Source organism: Nematolebias whitei, chromosome 16 (assembly GCF_014905685.2).
Source record: "Nematolebias whitei isolate Nwh7 chromosome 16, NemWhi1, whole genome shotgun sequence".
Classification (NCBI taxonomy): Eukaryota; Metazoa; Chordata; class Actinopteri; order Cyprinodontiformes; family Rivulidae; genus Nematolebias; species Nematolebias whitei.
In genome coordinates this window covers 42,803,244-42,818,277 of record NC_056513.1, presented here as the reverse complement: position 1 = coordinate 42,818,277, position 15,034 = coordinate 42,803,244, and the positions used below count along the sequence as shown (strand labels likewise).

Sequence of the window (15,034 nt, the reverse complement as noted above, 5' to 3'; positions counted from 1 at the left end):
TTAAAGTTTAATAGTTTTCATTTGATACTAGTTCTGTCTTAACATGTGATTCTTGACCTGCCATTGTGTATCTGTTCTTCTGAAACCCAGCCGGTCAAAGCAGATGGCCGCTTGTCCTGATCCTGGTTCTGCTAAAGGTTTCTTCCTCATGAAGAAGTTTTTCCTTTCCACTGTCGCCTTCATGCTCGCTCAAGATGAGTTAAAGTCAAAGCAGTCTGCTCCTCAGATAAATAATGTTAAATTATTATTTTTATATATGAATGTTTCTGTTCAGTCCCTGAGACGACGTCTGTTGTGACTTGGTGTTATATAGATAAACTGAATTGATCTGAACTGAATTACAAAGAGGATGGAATCATGACCTCCAAATTCTTTAACGTCAGGTCAAAAAGTTTGAAGCTTGGACCAAACGGTGTTCTGGGATGAAAATGTTCCCGAACACACGTCAGAACTTGTTCCTGACTGAATAAAGCAGGCTGACATGAAGATTCTGGAATGGCGTTCCCAAAACCCTTGACTTCAACCTGACTGAAAGTTTGTGGACTCCGATTAAAAGTGGAGTTTTTTTCCAAGAAATCAACCAGTTTAAAACAACTCTACCAGTTCTGCCAAGAAGAGTGGTCCAGACAGAATTCTTACTGATGGAGACAAAAATCCTGCGGTCAATGTTTAACCTGCTCTGGGTCATTTAACCAAATATTAGAGGGGTGTATGGATATAGTTTATCCAGTTTGCTTTAACCCTGTGTGGATTAAAGACGATTATATCAAATCTGCTGTAAATTCAAACTTATGCACCCAGTTGTTTAAAAAACATTAAAGTGTTATGTTGCATACAGTAATCATTCCTTTTGGTAAAAAAAAAAAATACTTCAGCTAAATCATTTGAAACTCCAAATGAACAAGGCAGTGAGTAAAGCTGACTGCATGTCAGACAGCGGGTACCCACCAAGCTGTCCTTGGCAAATATCAGTCCTGTCGGCTCCGCCCACAATGAACTTTGGGCTGTCACAAATCTCCTGAAGTGTGGTAAAACAAGAAAAGAGACAGGTTGGTTGGTTTTAAAAGAACAGGTGACACTGCTACGTTCTTAATAGGTGTGTTCACATTCCACAAATCTTAATCAGCCGGAAATCCCAGTTACTCCAACAGAAAACACACACTCCATGCTGGCAGCTGAAACATTACTCTGAAGGAACGCCCCGATGAGAAATGTGCAGCAGTTGTACAAACAAACACGATCAGTGAGTTTTACAGGCGGCAGTGCTTCTACGTTATCTAAAAAAAACTAAATAAGAACTTTATATCGCTTTCACAATTTCACATAAACAAATAAGAGCTTGTCGTGTGAAGCTGTGTGCAGGACCCGCTGCAAACAGCTCTCACCACAGAGATCATGGAGGTGACTGGTCTGCTGCATCAGCTTTATTTACACAGTTTCAAGCAGAACGGGTTTTTCAGCCGTCACCACGTTCACACAGACCATTTAAATAATCACAAGTCAAACTTTATTTTCACGTAAAACCAAGACTACTTGGCACATGGAGCTTTCCTTGGCCTTCATTGAGATGAATTCCAAAGAATGACATCAATGGGATGAACAGACCTCACAGCTGAGCCGTAAAACCCCAGATCTTACATAAAATGTCACTGGTCCTTACCTTGGGCCTCTTCCATTGAATCTGAACAGGAACGCTCTGGCTGAAATACAGTGAAGAGTCAGTGGCAGGGAAGTCTGGGTCCTCAAACAGGACCCCCTTCTGAAGACACTCCTGTCTGAGCTGCTCAAAGGTTTTCCCGCCCCACTGAGTGCTCTCGGCCTGGATGGAGCTGGAGCTCCTGCCAGACAGGGTGGACTGCAGAGGCATCTTCTTCAGCTGGAAGCTCAGGGCACGGAGGGAACGAAAGAGTGAGGAGAGCTGTGATTCACTGAACGACCTGCCCTGGGTCTGAAGCAGGGACAGCTCTGTCAGATGGGTAGGTCTGCTTTGTGCACACACCCAACCAGACAGAAACTGGTTTTTCCTCTGGGCAGTGAACCTGTCAGTCTTTTGGGCTTGGTCTACAGGAAGAGTCATCTCTGCTGACAAGGCAACAGAAACAATAAATGCCTTGAAAGTGAGTTACAGCGATCTGTCAACGGCGCGTTGCAGAAAGAGCAGTTCGATCTAGCGTCCATCAAATCTACAGAGTCGTCAGAATTTTACTGTTCTGGAAATAAGACAATGCAGGGAAGTTCTTTAAACTTCTAAAGCTAAGCATTTTCAAATCATCTTTATTAGAATTGTTTACCTGCAAACACATTCAGGCCTAGCATTCATTGAAGCACTGCATACCACCCACCACCTTTCATGCCACAGTTTTAGACAAGACCGTTTTATTTATTTATTTATTTATTTATTTATTGTTTAGGAAAAACAGAATTATAGCTGTTTTGATCAAACATTGAAACTAACATTATGTGACCCAGAGGTCATGCTCCCAGTTTGTGTTATGAATGACTTTCAGCTGCAACCTCATCAAATGTTAGTTTTTTCATTCAACCTTTATTTATACAGGTTAGTCCCATTGAGCTTGAGAGATGTGATTCTAACAAAGAGTGATGACAACAGTGGACAACAAAGTCAACAGTAAACAATCCTAAAGGATGCGTACGAATTGAGAATAACAAGTGAAAATAAAATGGTATTAAAAATGTAACAAAAAAACAACTAAATGGACTGTACTTATATACAGTAGCACCTTTCTATCTTATTTCAAGACACTCAAAGCTCTTTACAACAATCTGTGTCTCATTTATCCATTCATACAGCTCTATACTAGATCTCTACAAAGATAATTGAACAAATCATTCTAAAGAGACTAATCAGAGCTTTAGATCACATTCATACACTGATGGGACACACATCAGAGGCTATGAGGGGTTCAGTGTCTTGCCCAGGGACACTTGGACATGTGACTGCTGGTGGATTCGAACCCCCAACTCTCGCATTGGAGGACGACTGCTCTTACCACTCAGCCAGTATTCACCACCTTACAGCTAGGTTGTAAGGTGGTGAATACTAAAAACAGGAACATGTCTGTGTTGGTTTTTCCCATGAACTTAACAGATGTTTGAAACCACTTAGAGAGGTCAAGGTCGAGAGCTTCAGATCTTTTTGTAAGATATTCCAGGAAACAGGAGCGAAGAAGGAGAAGGACCTTTTGCCTAGTTCAGTCCTCGCTGAGGGAACACTGCAGGTAATAATGTCCTGAGAGCGCACGCTGTAGCTGCACTCACACAGAGACATGTAGGAGGAGATGTATGAAGGCAGCAGACCAAGAAGTGATTTAAAGATGAAAAATGTACCAGTGAGAGAGTCTGCGTGAAGTTAATGATGCCCAGTTAACCAGTGAATACTGGGAGCAGTGGTGGGTACAGTATTTACAGCCAGTTATGAATCTTAGCGCACCGTGACAGGCAGCATCCAACATCTGCAGGGTGCAGATGTTGACAGTTTAATATACTGTATGTAAAACTGATTGGGTTTAGAGTTGCATTCAGTCCTAAAAAATCCAACCCAGCCTGGACCAAACCCGTATCATTTTTTCTGAACCCGACCTGAACCCGACCTGAACCCGACCTGAACCCGACCAGTTAACTATGATCACAGACCTGAACCCGGAAAATAAAACTTTTTAAAAAATTTTATTAAGCTTTTACTGCAAGCAAACCAGTTTGACATAGTCTAAAAACATATTTCAAAGAAAGGAAGATATAAGATTTCTTGTTTAATAACAAGAGTCAGCAGAATATTATAGTTATTATAATATTATAGTTATTAATGGTTGTCGGCCACGCGCATTCACTGACTCAATCAAAAGCTTGAAACCAACCCGGCCCACCCATCCAGCACATTATTTTTGCCCGACCCGTATTTCGGGTCAGGCCGGGCTGGACCCGGGTTAGAAATTGGGTTGTAGCATTTTTTTTTTTGTTGTTCTTTTTGTTTAAAGTCAGCTAGTCATGGCTATCATTGCTCTTGATGTTTTTAATGATCAAAATATCACAAGAATTATAGTTTAGTGGCCTCAGTGTTGGCGTTTCCCTTTGGTCAGTGTTTTTGTTACACTCTGTGGTCACTGTACTGTAAAATACTCTGCATCAGTCGAACCACAAAAACCTCAAATCAAATCAGAATGGTACTATTTGTGCACAGCATTAGTACACAAAGTAAAGTTGTGCAGAAAACAGTAAATGGCTGAGTGTTGGGGTAATTTTTTTCTTCTTTCAGCTGCTCCCTCTTCGGGGGTCGGCACAGCGAACTAACTCGCATGAAGGTTTGGTGATTGTTTTTACACCGGATGTCCTTCCTGATGCAACCACAGACCACTGAGCTACCACCGCCTCTGTGTGGAGCAGAGAGCTGACATGTAGGGTGCCCAGGGGAGAAGATGGTGGGGGTTAATGGCTTTGTTCAGGGCCCAGAGTGGGACAAATGAGGGTGGAGGCAGGTGTAGGTGCTTCACCTATCCCACCCACATTTTGATGTTGACAGTCCAGGGAGTTGAACCAATGACCTTCTGATCACAGGCCCACCTTCTCTAACCTCTGCACCACCACTCCCACATGTGGGGTAATATAAGATATTTAACATTTAAGATAAGATAGAACTTATTGAGTAAATTTTAATTTACCCAGTATACTTCTCAGAAAATGTCCTAATATATATACAGTATATATACAAATATATATATATATATATATATATACACATATATATATATTTATACATATATTTATATATATATATATATATATATTTGTGTGTGTGTGTGCGTGTGAGAGAGAGACAAACAAGAAGTGCAACACAAAACTGAGTGTGCATAACTGTTACCTTGAAAATGAACATTTTTGTATCTTCACTTTTCATCAGTTTCAAAATCAAGTGTCTTCAAGTTTGTCTCCTGGTCCAGATCTACCATGAGGGCCCCTGTGGTGCAAAAGGAGCCATTAACATTGAGTGATAAACATGTATGCTTAAAGCAGGGCAGCACAATTCACTCAGTCTGTAGTTTCTGATTTTGATCCAAACACTCACAAAAATAGAATATTGGACAAAAAAGAATTACTTATTATATTTTGCAATGTTCTACTTGGCGTGCAAATTCGCCACTGGACCTTGAATTTTATATGTGGAGCACTTTTGTCATAGAATTTTTATTTTTGCTCATTAAAAAAAAACTTTGAGGAAGTTTTATTTTACTAAAAGACTAGAATGGTTTTAATTAACAATAATAATAATTTTTAAAGACTCACAGGCATATTTTTTAACATAATTTTTTATTAAATTATTGATTTTTGTGACCATACAATACCATATTATTTATAGAGCACTGAAAACAGCTACAAGGCCAACCAAAGTGCTGTACAGACAGAACAGGTAACACACAAAGCAAAATACAAAATGAGGTAAGTCAGAAATACAGACATAAAAATGATGTAGATAATAAATATGATGACAAACCAGTGTAGAGCATACAGGTTCAAAACACAGATCATCTGGTGTTAAAAGCTACTGAATAGTAGTGAGTTTTTAAATGGGACTTGAAAACCAAGAGGGAGGGGGCCTGTCTGACAAGCAGAGGTAACTCGTTCCAAAGTCTTGGTCCTGCTACAGAGAAGGCCCTGTCCCCTCTGCGCTTAAGACGAGATCCTGGAACTGTGAGGAGCAACTGGTCCGCTGACCTCGGGGAACGTGATGGGACATACGGTTGTAGCAAATCAAAGAGATGGGGGGGGAGAAACTGTTAAGCGTTTTGTAGACATGCAGGAGTATTTTGAAATGGATTTGAAAGTGAACCGGTAACCAGTGCAGTGAGGCCAAAACTGGTGTAATGTGCTCTCTTTTGCCTGTACTGGTTAAAAATCGGGCTGCTGCATTCTGGACCAGTTGTAGTTGTGCAATGGAGGTCTGACTGATACCAAACAGGAGTGAATTGCAGTAATCAAGCCTAGATGTAATGAATGCATGTATTACTGTCTCCAGGTTCTTTCTGGACAATATGGGCTTCAGTTTAGACAGCCGCCTCAGTTGGAAGAAGCATGATTTAACAATCATGTTTACATGATTGTTAAGTTTCAGGGAAGGGTCCATTATCACGCCCAGATTAGTGACTCTTTGTTTTTCTGACAGGGTCAGAGCAGAGAGGTCGATACAGTAGTTTGTGATCGTGTTATTGGGAGGGAACAACATGACTTCAGACTTGTTTTCATTGAAACTTAAGAAGTTTAAAGCCATCCAGTCCCTGATGTCAGCCAGGCAGTCGAGCAGCGGTTGAATAGAACATGTACCATTGTGTCTTAGGGGGAAGTAAATTTGACAGTCATCGGTGTAGAAGTGAAAGGGCATGTTGTGTTTCCGGAAAATAGCACCAAGTGGCAGCAGGTATAAAGAGAATAGGAGGGGTCCCAGGATGGACCCCTGCGGAACCCCCCATTTAAGCTCTGCCACTGCAGAACTAAAATCCTTGATGGAGACACAAATGGATCTGTCAACGAGGTAGGATCTGAACCAATTGAGGGCTGACCCTGTGATGCCCACCCACTGCTCCATCCTAGTAATGAGGATCTCATGGTCGATGGTGTCAAAGGCGGCTGTGAGGTCCAACAGGACAAGCAGCACAGAATCTGTGGATAAGAAAATGTCATTAAAAACCTTCAGTAGGGCAGTTTCAGTGCTATGGAGAGGTTTAAAGTCAGATTGGAATAGCTCTAGGATAGCGTGATCCTTCAGGAAGCACTTCAACTGGGACTCAACTATTTTCTCTAGTAGTTTAGAAACAAAAGGAAGTCTGGAGACGGGCCGGAAGTTGGATACGACTGACCAGGCGGAGTTAAACAATTACAGACCTATATCTAAATTGTCTGTACTGGCCAAGGCCCTGGAGACCTTGGTCAGTGAACAACTGAAGGACTTTCTAACATTAAATGATATTCTATCACATTCTCAGTCTGATTTTAGGAAAATGCATAGTACCACTACAGCAGCGCTAAAAGTGGTTAATGATTTTATTGATCTTTTGGATAATAAGCAACACTGTGCAGCCCTCTTCTTTTTTTATTTTTTTAATCAATTTCTCTAAAGCATTTGATACAGTTAATCATGAGGTTTTATTACAGAGGCTTCACACTAGTGGCTTGTCAGAACAAGCTCTTCGTTGGTTTTTCAACTATCTGACTAATAGATCTCAGTGTGTTCAAGTAGGGGGTTTAGCTTCCTCTTATCTCCATATGCTATAAGGTGTGCCTCAGGGGTCAGTGCTGGGTCCGCTTTTGTTTATTATATATGTAAATAGTCTTAATTTAAATGTGCCTCATGCAAAATTTCATTGTTATGCTGATGATGCTGTTTGATATTGTTCTGTTCTCTCACCGAACAGTGCCAATAATCAATTACAGTCAGCTTTTAATGTTTTACAGACAAATCTTTATCACCTTAAGCTTGTTTTAAATGCAGATACATCGAAGGTGACGCTGTTTTCCAAAGGGAGATTTGAAAGTAAGGATCTTCCAGTCATTACTACAGCTGAAGGTCTGAAAATTGAAAAAGTATCACAGTATAAATATTTAGGATTTTTAAGAGATGATTCTTTTTCTTTTACTTCCCACATTCAACAGCTGGTGAAGAACTTGAGATTAAAATTGAGATTTTATTTCAGGATCAGATCTTGTCGATCTTTTGAGGCTAGAAAGTGACTGGTTGATGCTACTTTATGTCTGTACTGGACTATGGAGTTTTAAAATTTATAACAGGTTTCGAAGGTTTTACGCACTTTATACAACCATGTTGGATGGACATTCTTGGCCACTCGTAGACATTGGCATTTTTATTTATAAGGCCATACTAGGACTTCTTCCTTCATATCTGTTGGCATTTATAAAGAGAAAGTCCACCGGAGGATACTCTCTTCGTTGTGAGAACTTATTTTTACTTTCGGTGCCTAAAGTCCGAACTGAACTTGAAAAAAAATCTGTTCAGTTTTCTGCTCCATCTTCTTGGAACCAGTTACAGAAATACATGAACCTAAAGAAGCTGTTGTCACTAAATGTTTTTAAGGCTGTTCTTACTGATTTGGAGACAGAATCATCTGTAAATGTTTTAACTGAGGAATCTTTTAACTAATTAATTTATGACGGAGTTAACTTTTTCTGTTTTTGTTGTGAATGTTCCGTAACCTCTGTGTGCTGCTGCCAGTCTTGGCCAGGATTCTCTAAAGAGATTTTTAGTCTCAGTGGGATTTTCCTGGTGAAATAAAGGTTAAATAAAATGAAATATATATTTTAACTAAAACATTTTGTGCTGAAATTTATCGATATTTACAAAATTTTGGATATTTCCTGATTTAATCAACAAAATTTTACTGACTTGCCTTATAAAATATTTAACTAAAAATATTACATTATCAAAAATGGAGTTAAATTTTGAAAAATAAGGAGGGGAAGTGATTTCATAATATATAAAGAAAGGCACTGTATTGCTGATTCTACTTTTTTGTGTATGTTTGTTGATCCAGTGAAAAAACATTTTGTCACTTATTTGAAGTGAAAATTTATCAGGAAGGCATCAAGGAAAATGTTATGTTTAGACATTTCACTGTTCTTCACGTGTAAAAGTTGTGTTATTTAAAAACTGAACAAATAACTGTTTTTAATCATCATGATTACAAATTTAAACTAAGTAATCTGTGTGTGTGTGGGGGGGGGGGGTGGGGGGTGTTTCATAGCAGCCTTAGCTCAAAGTCTCTGTTTAATCAGTGATAGATAAAAAGCTTTTCAATATTTGCCAGAATGATTTTTCTTTTTATTTTTTTTTATTTTGTGGCTGATGAATTGTTAAATTTTGATCAAAGAAAAGAAACGATCTTGACTGGCTGATTATCAATATTGATGCAAAAAGCAAATGAACCTTGAGCGTTTTTACCCAGAGGCCCCTGAGCATCTGAATCCTGCCGTGGCCGTCTCCATGATCTTGATCTGACCTGGACTTTTGTCCAGTTTTCATGACCAAACAGCTGCAGCTCCTTCAATAAGCTGCTTGTCTCCAACACTTTAAATCAAACCAGAGATTCTCGGTTAGACTGAACTCTGGTGTTTTCCTGGACCATTCCGGACCTTTAACAGGTTCTTCTTAAACCAGCGGAGTGTTCTTCAGTTGAGTGTTTAGAGTCGGTGCCCTGCTGGAAGGTGGACCACCATCTCAGTCTCAAATCTTTGCAAGACTTCAAGTTGCTCTCAAGACTTTCTCTGTATTTAGCATCTTTTCGTTGACTCTGCAGTTTCTCAGTCCCTGCTCTAAACCATGTTCAGGCAGCAAAAGGGAAAGAAAAATAAAACAAACCTGAGAAGAAAGTCATGAAATATGAAATTGTCTACAGATTTGAAAGGGGACAATATTTGTACAAATGAAAGGTCCATCATGTTCTATTTCGTATAGGCTTCGCCCTTTAAGGCTATTGCTAGTGGGTTTATCCCCTCGCACGCAGCGCAGCACTGAAAACTTTAGTCCATGCCCACCTACTGTGTGGGCCTCACCCTCGGTCCGTATAAATTACGGTGAGACCGGGTAATCGGCTCCCATTTTTTCTTCAGCCAGCTAGCTAGCACTGTCGGGAGAATGAAGAAGGAAAAGTTATTCAGCTTTGACCAGCACAATCTTTGCTAAGGATGCCTGGGTCTCCGCCACGCCAACCTCCTGCTGTCCCGGTGAGCACTTCCTCCCCGAGGAGAAGCAGAGACAAGCAGCCTTGTTCAAGGTAAGTGCCGAGGAGTGCTTTTCCGTGGAGGGCTGCTACTCGCTGGACGATGCCACCACCTTTTCTAACGTATATTTTTCTTGCGGTGAATCGGATGATTCCCTCAAAAATGGCGTTGTTGGCAGCAGCTCCGCTGAGTGTTTTTTTCTGTGGTGGATGACGCCACCGCCTTTTTTGACGCAGAGTCACGCAGTGAATGCAGAGCTGTCCCCTCCCTCCTGGAGAGCGTAGTGACGGAAGACAAGCGGCCGAGTGGATGCTCAGCCACCTCGGATCTTCCCACGTCAGCAACCACACCGCTAACAGCCGTCGGCGCCCTCCTCTCGGAGCTGCCCGGCATAATCCAGGAGGCTGCTAACAAAAAGGGATTTTTCGTCCCTCGCCTCCCTCTGCCCTGATCGGATGATCTGGCGGTAAGGTTGGCTCCGCCCCGGCTCGTCGCCCTAACCCCATCTGGCCTTGCTGTCCAGCTGTGACATCACACTGGAACGAGGCTGCAGCTGGGCCCGGCAAGCTGAAGACATCAGTCTCCACCTTCGCCTCCATCTCCAGAGTGGAGGGTTTTTACAGATCTGTGTTTTTTCCCTGGGTCCCTTTGGGTCTGGTTGCTGAACGGATCTGTTAGAAAAAGATGGGCCTCCCACAGGATGGGGTGCGTACGTTTTCAGGGCACACGAGCTGCTTCCACTACAAAGCTGTACACATCAAGTGGACAGCTTTTCAGTGCTGGTGCGCCAAGAAAGGCGTGGAGGCCATCTCATGTCCACTAGGTGGTGTGCTGTCATTTCTACAGCAACTGATGGACAGAAATTTAGCGTTCAGTACAATTTAAACTTATGCTGCAGCTATTTCTTCCTGTCATAAGGTTTCTCAGTGACAGAACAAATCTTAACCACCCGCTGATAAAGCATTTTCTGAAAGGTGTACAGAGACACAGACCGGTGTCACGTCCACTAGCTCCACATTGAGCCCTAATGAGGGTCCTGCACACTCTGATCAAAGCTCATTCTGAGCCTTAAGATCAGGTTTTACTTAAATTTCTGTCATTTACAAAGAATTCTGTCAAAGAATTGACAATTGACAACATATTTCTACTGCTGGAGAATTTTTACTAACAGTTGTAAAAAGAAAAAAAAAACTTGGCAATAATAACTAAGAAATACCTTTTTAGATATTAAAATTTGGGTCAATAAATTGGCCTTTAAAAAAAAAAGGCAAATGCTAATGTTTTTTTTATTTTTTATTTGAGCATAACTTTTTCTTCTTTTCATAAAAGTCGTTCAGAGATTTGTGATCTCAATCATCAAAAATGGTGCATCTAAAAAAAAAAAAAATAATAAATAAAATAAAAAATAAAAAAATGGCGCTTTACGTGTTTTTTGTAAGACTTTGCCAGCCTTGCGTCACACCATAAATTTCATGTTACACAACTATTGTGGCAGAAATTGTACATTTTGTGACATTCTTGTAGGAAGTGCTAAGGCACTTGCAAATAGCCACAGAATTATTTGTCATTTCTTTGTCATTTGTCATTCTGTCATTTCTGTCATTCTGTCATTTCTGCCCCATAAATTAAGAAGATTATGGATTTGGTATCATGGACGTTCAACTTTATTGATAAGATTTTTTCGTCAAAGCGACAAGGTCCTGGGGAACCGGTATGTCCAGCTGAGACTAACGCTGTGGGGTACGTCATGGATTTGTGGGGAGTGTGGCAGATGATGTGTCTCTCAGTTCTGTCTCAAGAGGATGTTGAAGACATTTACATATTTGGATTTATGATAGCAGGGACTCTGCTTTTTGGCATCGGCGGGGCTCTGTTTCATCGACTTTTGAAAAAGACATTGGCAGCAGTTTCGGCCATGGAAAAGCTTTGGAGTCAGTGTGAAGGTCTGGTCCTCGCTGTGGGAACTTTAAATCGTCTGGTTTACGAGCTTAACCGTAAGGTGGAGGCGATTGAGAGTCGCAGACCACCTGCGGCTTCTGGGACTCGTCAGCATGGTTGGTTCAACCTTGAAGGAGACTCATAGTGTGGATCAGTGGAATGGAATCCCACAATTAGGCATTTTCGGAACCAGAACGCCCAGATGGACTCAAGGCTGAAGAAAAAATCTGTCTGCCTGAAGAAAAAACAAAAATCAAGCTTATCTGAATCAGACTCCCGACGGCCTCGGAGACGAGCTGACTATCAAATTTCTCCTAGGACATGAGTACCCAAGGACAAAAGCTTCATCTACCCCCACCCCCACCCCCCCCGACAACTTTCTGTGCAAGCTTATCAGAACTGCTGGCTGGAACAACATCTTCAGAAACTGTGGCTGAAAAAAAACGCTCATGGACAAATCGCAACACCTCGATGTCAAATGCAAATGTAATCATGTTTTAATTGAGCTGCTGGTAGAGTTTTTTGTTGTCTCAAATCATGTCCTGATAGACAAGATGTGAAAGATCTTTTTTTGTAATACCACTATCTACCCTCATGTTTCTCCCCCTTTTCCTATCTAAGATTATTATCTGATAAGGATAAAAAGGCTGCGCTCTCCTGTAGTTGCAGCTTCTTGCACTCCGTCCATCTTTCAGACAACTGTACGTACATATTCGCGTTGTACCTCGGTGCAAGGCCAATAAAGTTTATTCTGATTCTGATTCTGATTAAAACAGCCCTGCTGTTAGTTCTGACGTCGGCAAAGAGTGAGTGATTTATCTGCTCTCTCTGTTGCTCCCTCATGTCTCAGAATTCAAGCTGATGGCAGTTCAGCTGTACTGCGTTTTAACCCTGCTCTGAAAAGCATCACAAGCTCATTCAGATCGAGAGTGATAACCTTGGATGGGTTTTATCCTCTTCCTCATAATTCTGAGGAGGAAGCAACATCTCACCTCCTCTGTCCCGTGCGTGCATTTTAGTGTTATGTGGCGCACACGGCCGCTCTGCGTCGTTCTCAGCGTCTGTTCATGCTTTACATGTACAGCTCTTCAGGACGTCCTCTATCCACCCAGCGCCTCTCACACTGGTTGTGTGAGGCTATTTCTGAAATTTACAGTTCATCTGGGCTGGACCCTCCAGAGAATCTCAGAGCACATTCCACCAGAGGGTTTTCATCCTCCATGGCTCTGCACGGAGGGATGACAGTGGAGGATATTTGTATGGCGGCTGCCTGGTCATCGCCATGTTCAATTATTCGTTTTATCTATGTGATGTTTCTACTTTCTCCATGACCCATTCTGTTCTCAGGGTTCTGACAGAATGATTATTTGTTTCATGGAGCCCCACTTTTGAGTTCACACCTGCCTGCATGCAGTCGCAGTGTGAGATATTTATTATCAGTCACAAGTTCATGACTGCTGATTTTATTGTTATTAATCGGTTCATCCTGTGGAGCTGTTGGTCTGCTCTGTTCATCGTTACACTGTTACAATTTGTATCCTCCGTTGTTCCTATTCACTGCAGCAGGTCTGCTATCTCAGCCTTTTTTCCTCACCAGAGATCTTTTCTCCGATGTGCTCCTGCGCATAGAGCATGCAATTACGCAGCACGTAATTACGCACACAGAAGGCTGAGTGATGAAATGGGTTTTGCAGGTGCTTCATGTTTGTGTCTGAATGGACCCAGTGAGGCATAGACTACATCCTGCTTCACCTTCAACCCACAAGCAATAGCCTTAAAGTGTGAAGCATATAAGAAATAGAACGTTGGTTACGTACTGTGACCCCAGATTCTATGAGTATAGGTGCAGCCCTTTAAGCTCTGGGCCTCACTGGTTCCAAATTGGCTAAAGAAAAACGCTATTTGGGAGCCGATTACCTGGTCTCACCGTGATTTATATGGACCGGGGGTGAGGCCCACACAGCAGGTGGGCGTGGACTAAAGTTTTCAGTGCTGTGCTGCAAGCGAAGGGACAAACCCACTAGCAATAGCTTTAAATGGCTGCGCCTATACTCATAGAATCTGGGGATACAGTACGTAACCAACGTTTTTAACCTCATGTTCACAAAGAAAAAGCATTTTTGGATCAAAGTTCAGGATGTTTGAAATTGCCCATTTCAGCAGTTTCTCCCTGAAAAACTATCTCTTCTTTTTTCTGATTTACATGAGATTTAGCTGTTTTACACTCTTGGCCTTCACCGTCAAAAATCGCAGATCATTAGAAAGTTCTGTGTGAATGGTAGAAAAGATAGTGAAGGACTACGTACTTTTTCAGATAGACACAATTTATTTTCCCACACTCAGATGCATTTTTTTGAATGGAGAATCTCTCTCTTCTGTCTCTTCTATCTTTATTAGGACATTGTATTGCGTTGTATTCATTTTTGTACCCTAACCTTCAACGTAGCCATCATGAGCACTTACCTAACTCTAACTCTGACGTAAACACAATTCACACTAAATCCCTAATCTCATACTACAGTCATCATCTTCACCACAGCGTCTGGCAGGAATCCCCATGGACTATGATGTTTGCAGATGACGTGATCTGTGGTGAGAACAGGGAACAGGTGGAAGAGAACTTGGAGAGGTGGAGGTATGCACTTGAAAGAAGAGGAATGAAAGTCAGTCATAGTAAGACAGAGTCCATGTGTGTGAATGAGAGGGAGGCTGGTGGAACAGTGAGGCTACAAGGAGCAGAGGTCACAAAGGTGCAGGACTTCAAGTACTTGGGGTCCACTGTCCAGGAAAATGGGGAATGTGGTAAAGAGGTGAAGAAGAGAGTCCGGGCAGGATGGAGTGGATGGAGATAAGTTTCAGAAGTGATTGTGACAAAAGGGTGTCAGCAACGGTCAAAATGAAAAGTTTACAGGACAGTGGTGAGACAAGCTGTGTTGTTTGTTCTGGAGTCAGAGACATGGACAAAAAGACAGGAGAAAGAACTGGAAGTAGCAGAAATGAGTAACAAAGATGGATATAAATAGGAATGAGATCATCAGAGGTACAGCACAGGTTGAACAACTGGGAGATAAAGTTAGAGACAGACTGAGATGGTTTGGACATGTCCAGAGGAGGGACAGTGGGTATATTGGTAGAAGGATTTTATAAATTCAGCTGTCAGGAAAAAGACAAAGAGGAGATATATGGATGCAGTTAGAAAAGACAGGACAGAAGACATGTTAAATTTGTTTCCCTACTGGGAGAAATGGTTGAATACTGGTAAAATAAGTGTTTTTCCAACACAGCTTGCTAAATGTGTGTCAACGATACAGAGCAGGTTATTTCTCCCTAAAATTGTTCTAAAGACCTCATGTTA

The 15,034-nt window shown here is 41.5% G+C and overlaps 1 protein-coding gene across 1 annotated transcript in view; it reads right to left on the bottom strand.

Annotated features, from left to right (window-relative positions):
- The window catches only part of capn9 (calpain 9), a gene marked incomplete at its 3' end in the record, with an annotated part of 30,347 nt that extends 28,383 nt beyond the window's left edge, over positions 1-1,964 (bottom strand). The window contains 2 exon segments of the mRNA XM_037690013.1: positions 949-1,018; positions 1,661-1,964. Of these exon segments, the coding sequence (XP_037545941.1) occupies positions 949-1,018; positions 1,661-1,867 (277 nt within the window).
- Positions 1,965-15,034: the final 13,070 nt, after the last annotated feature.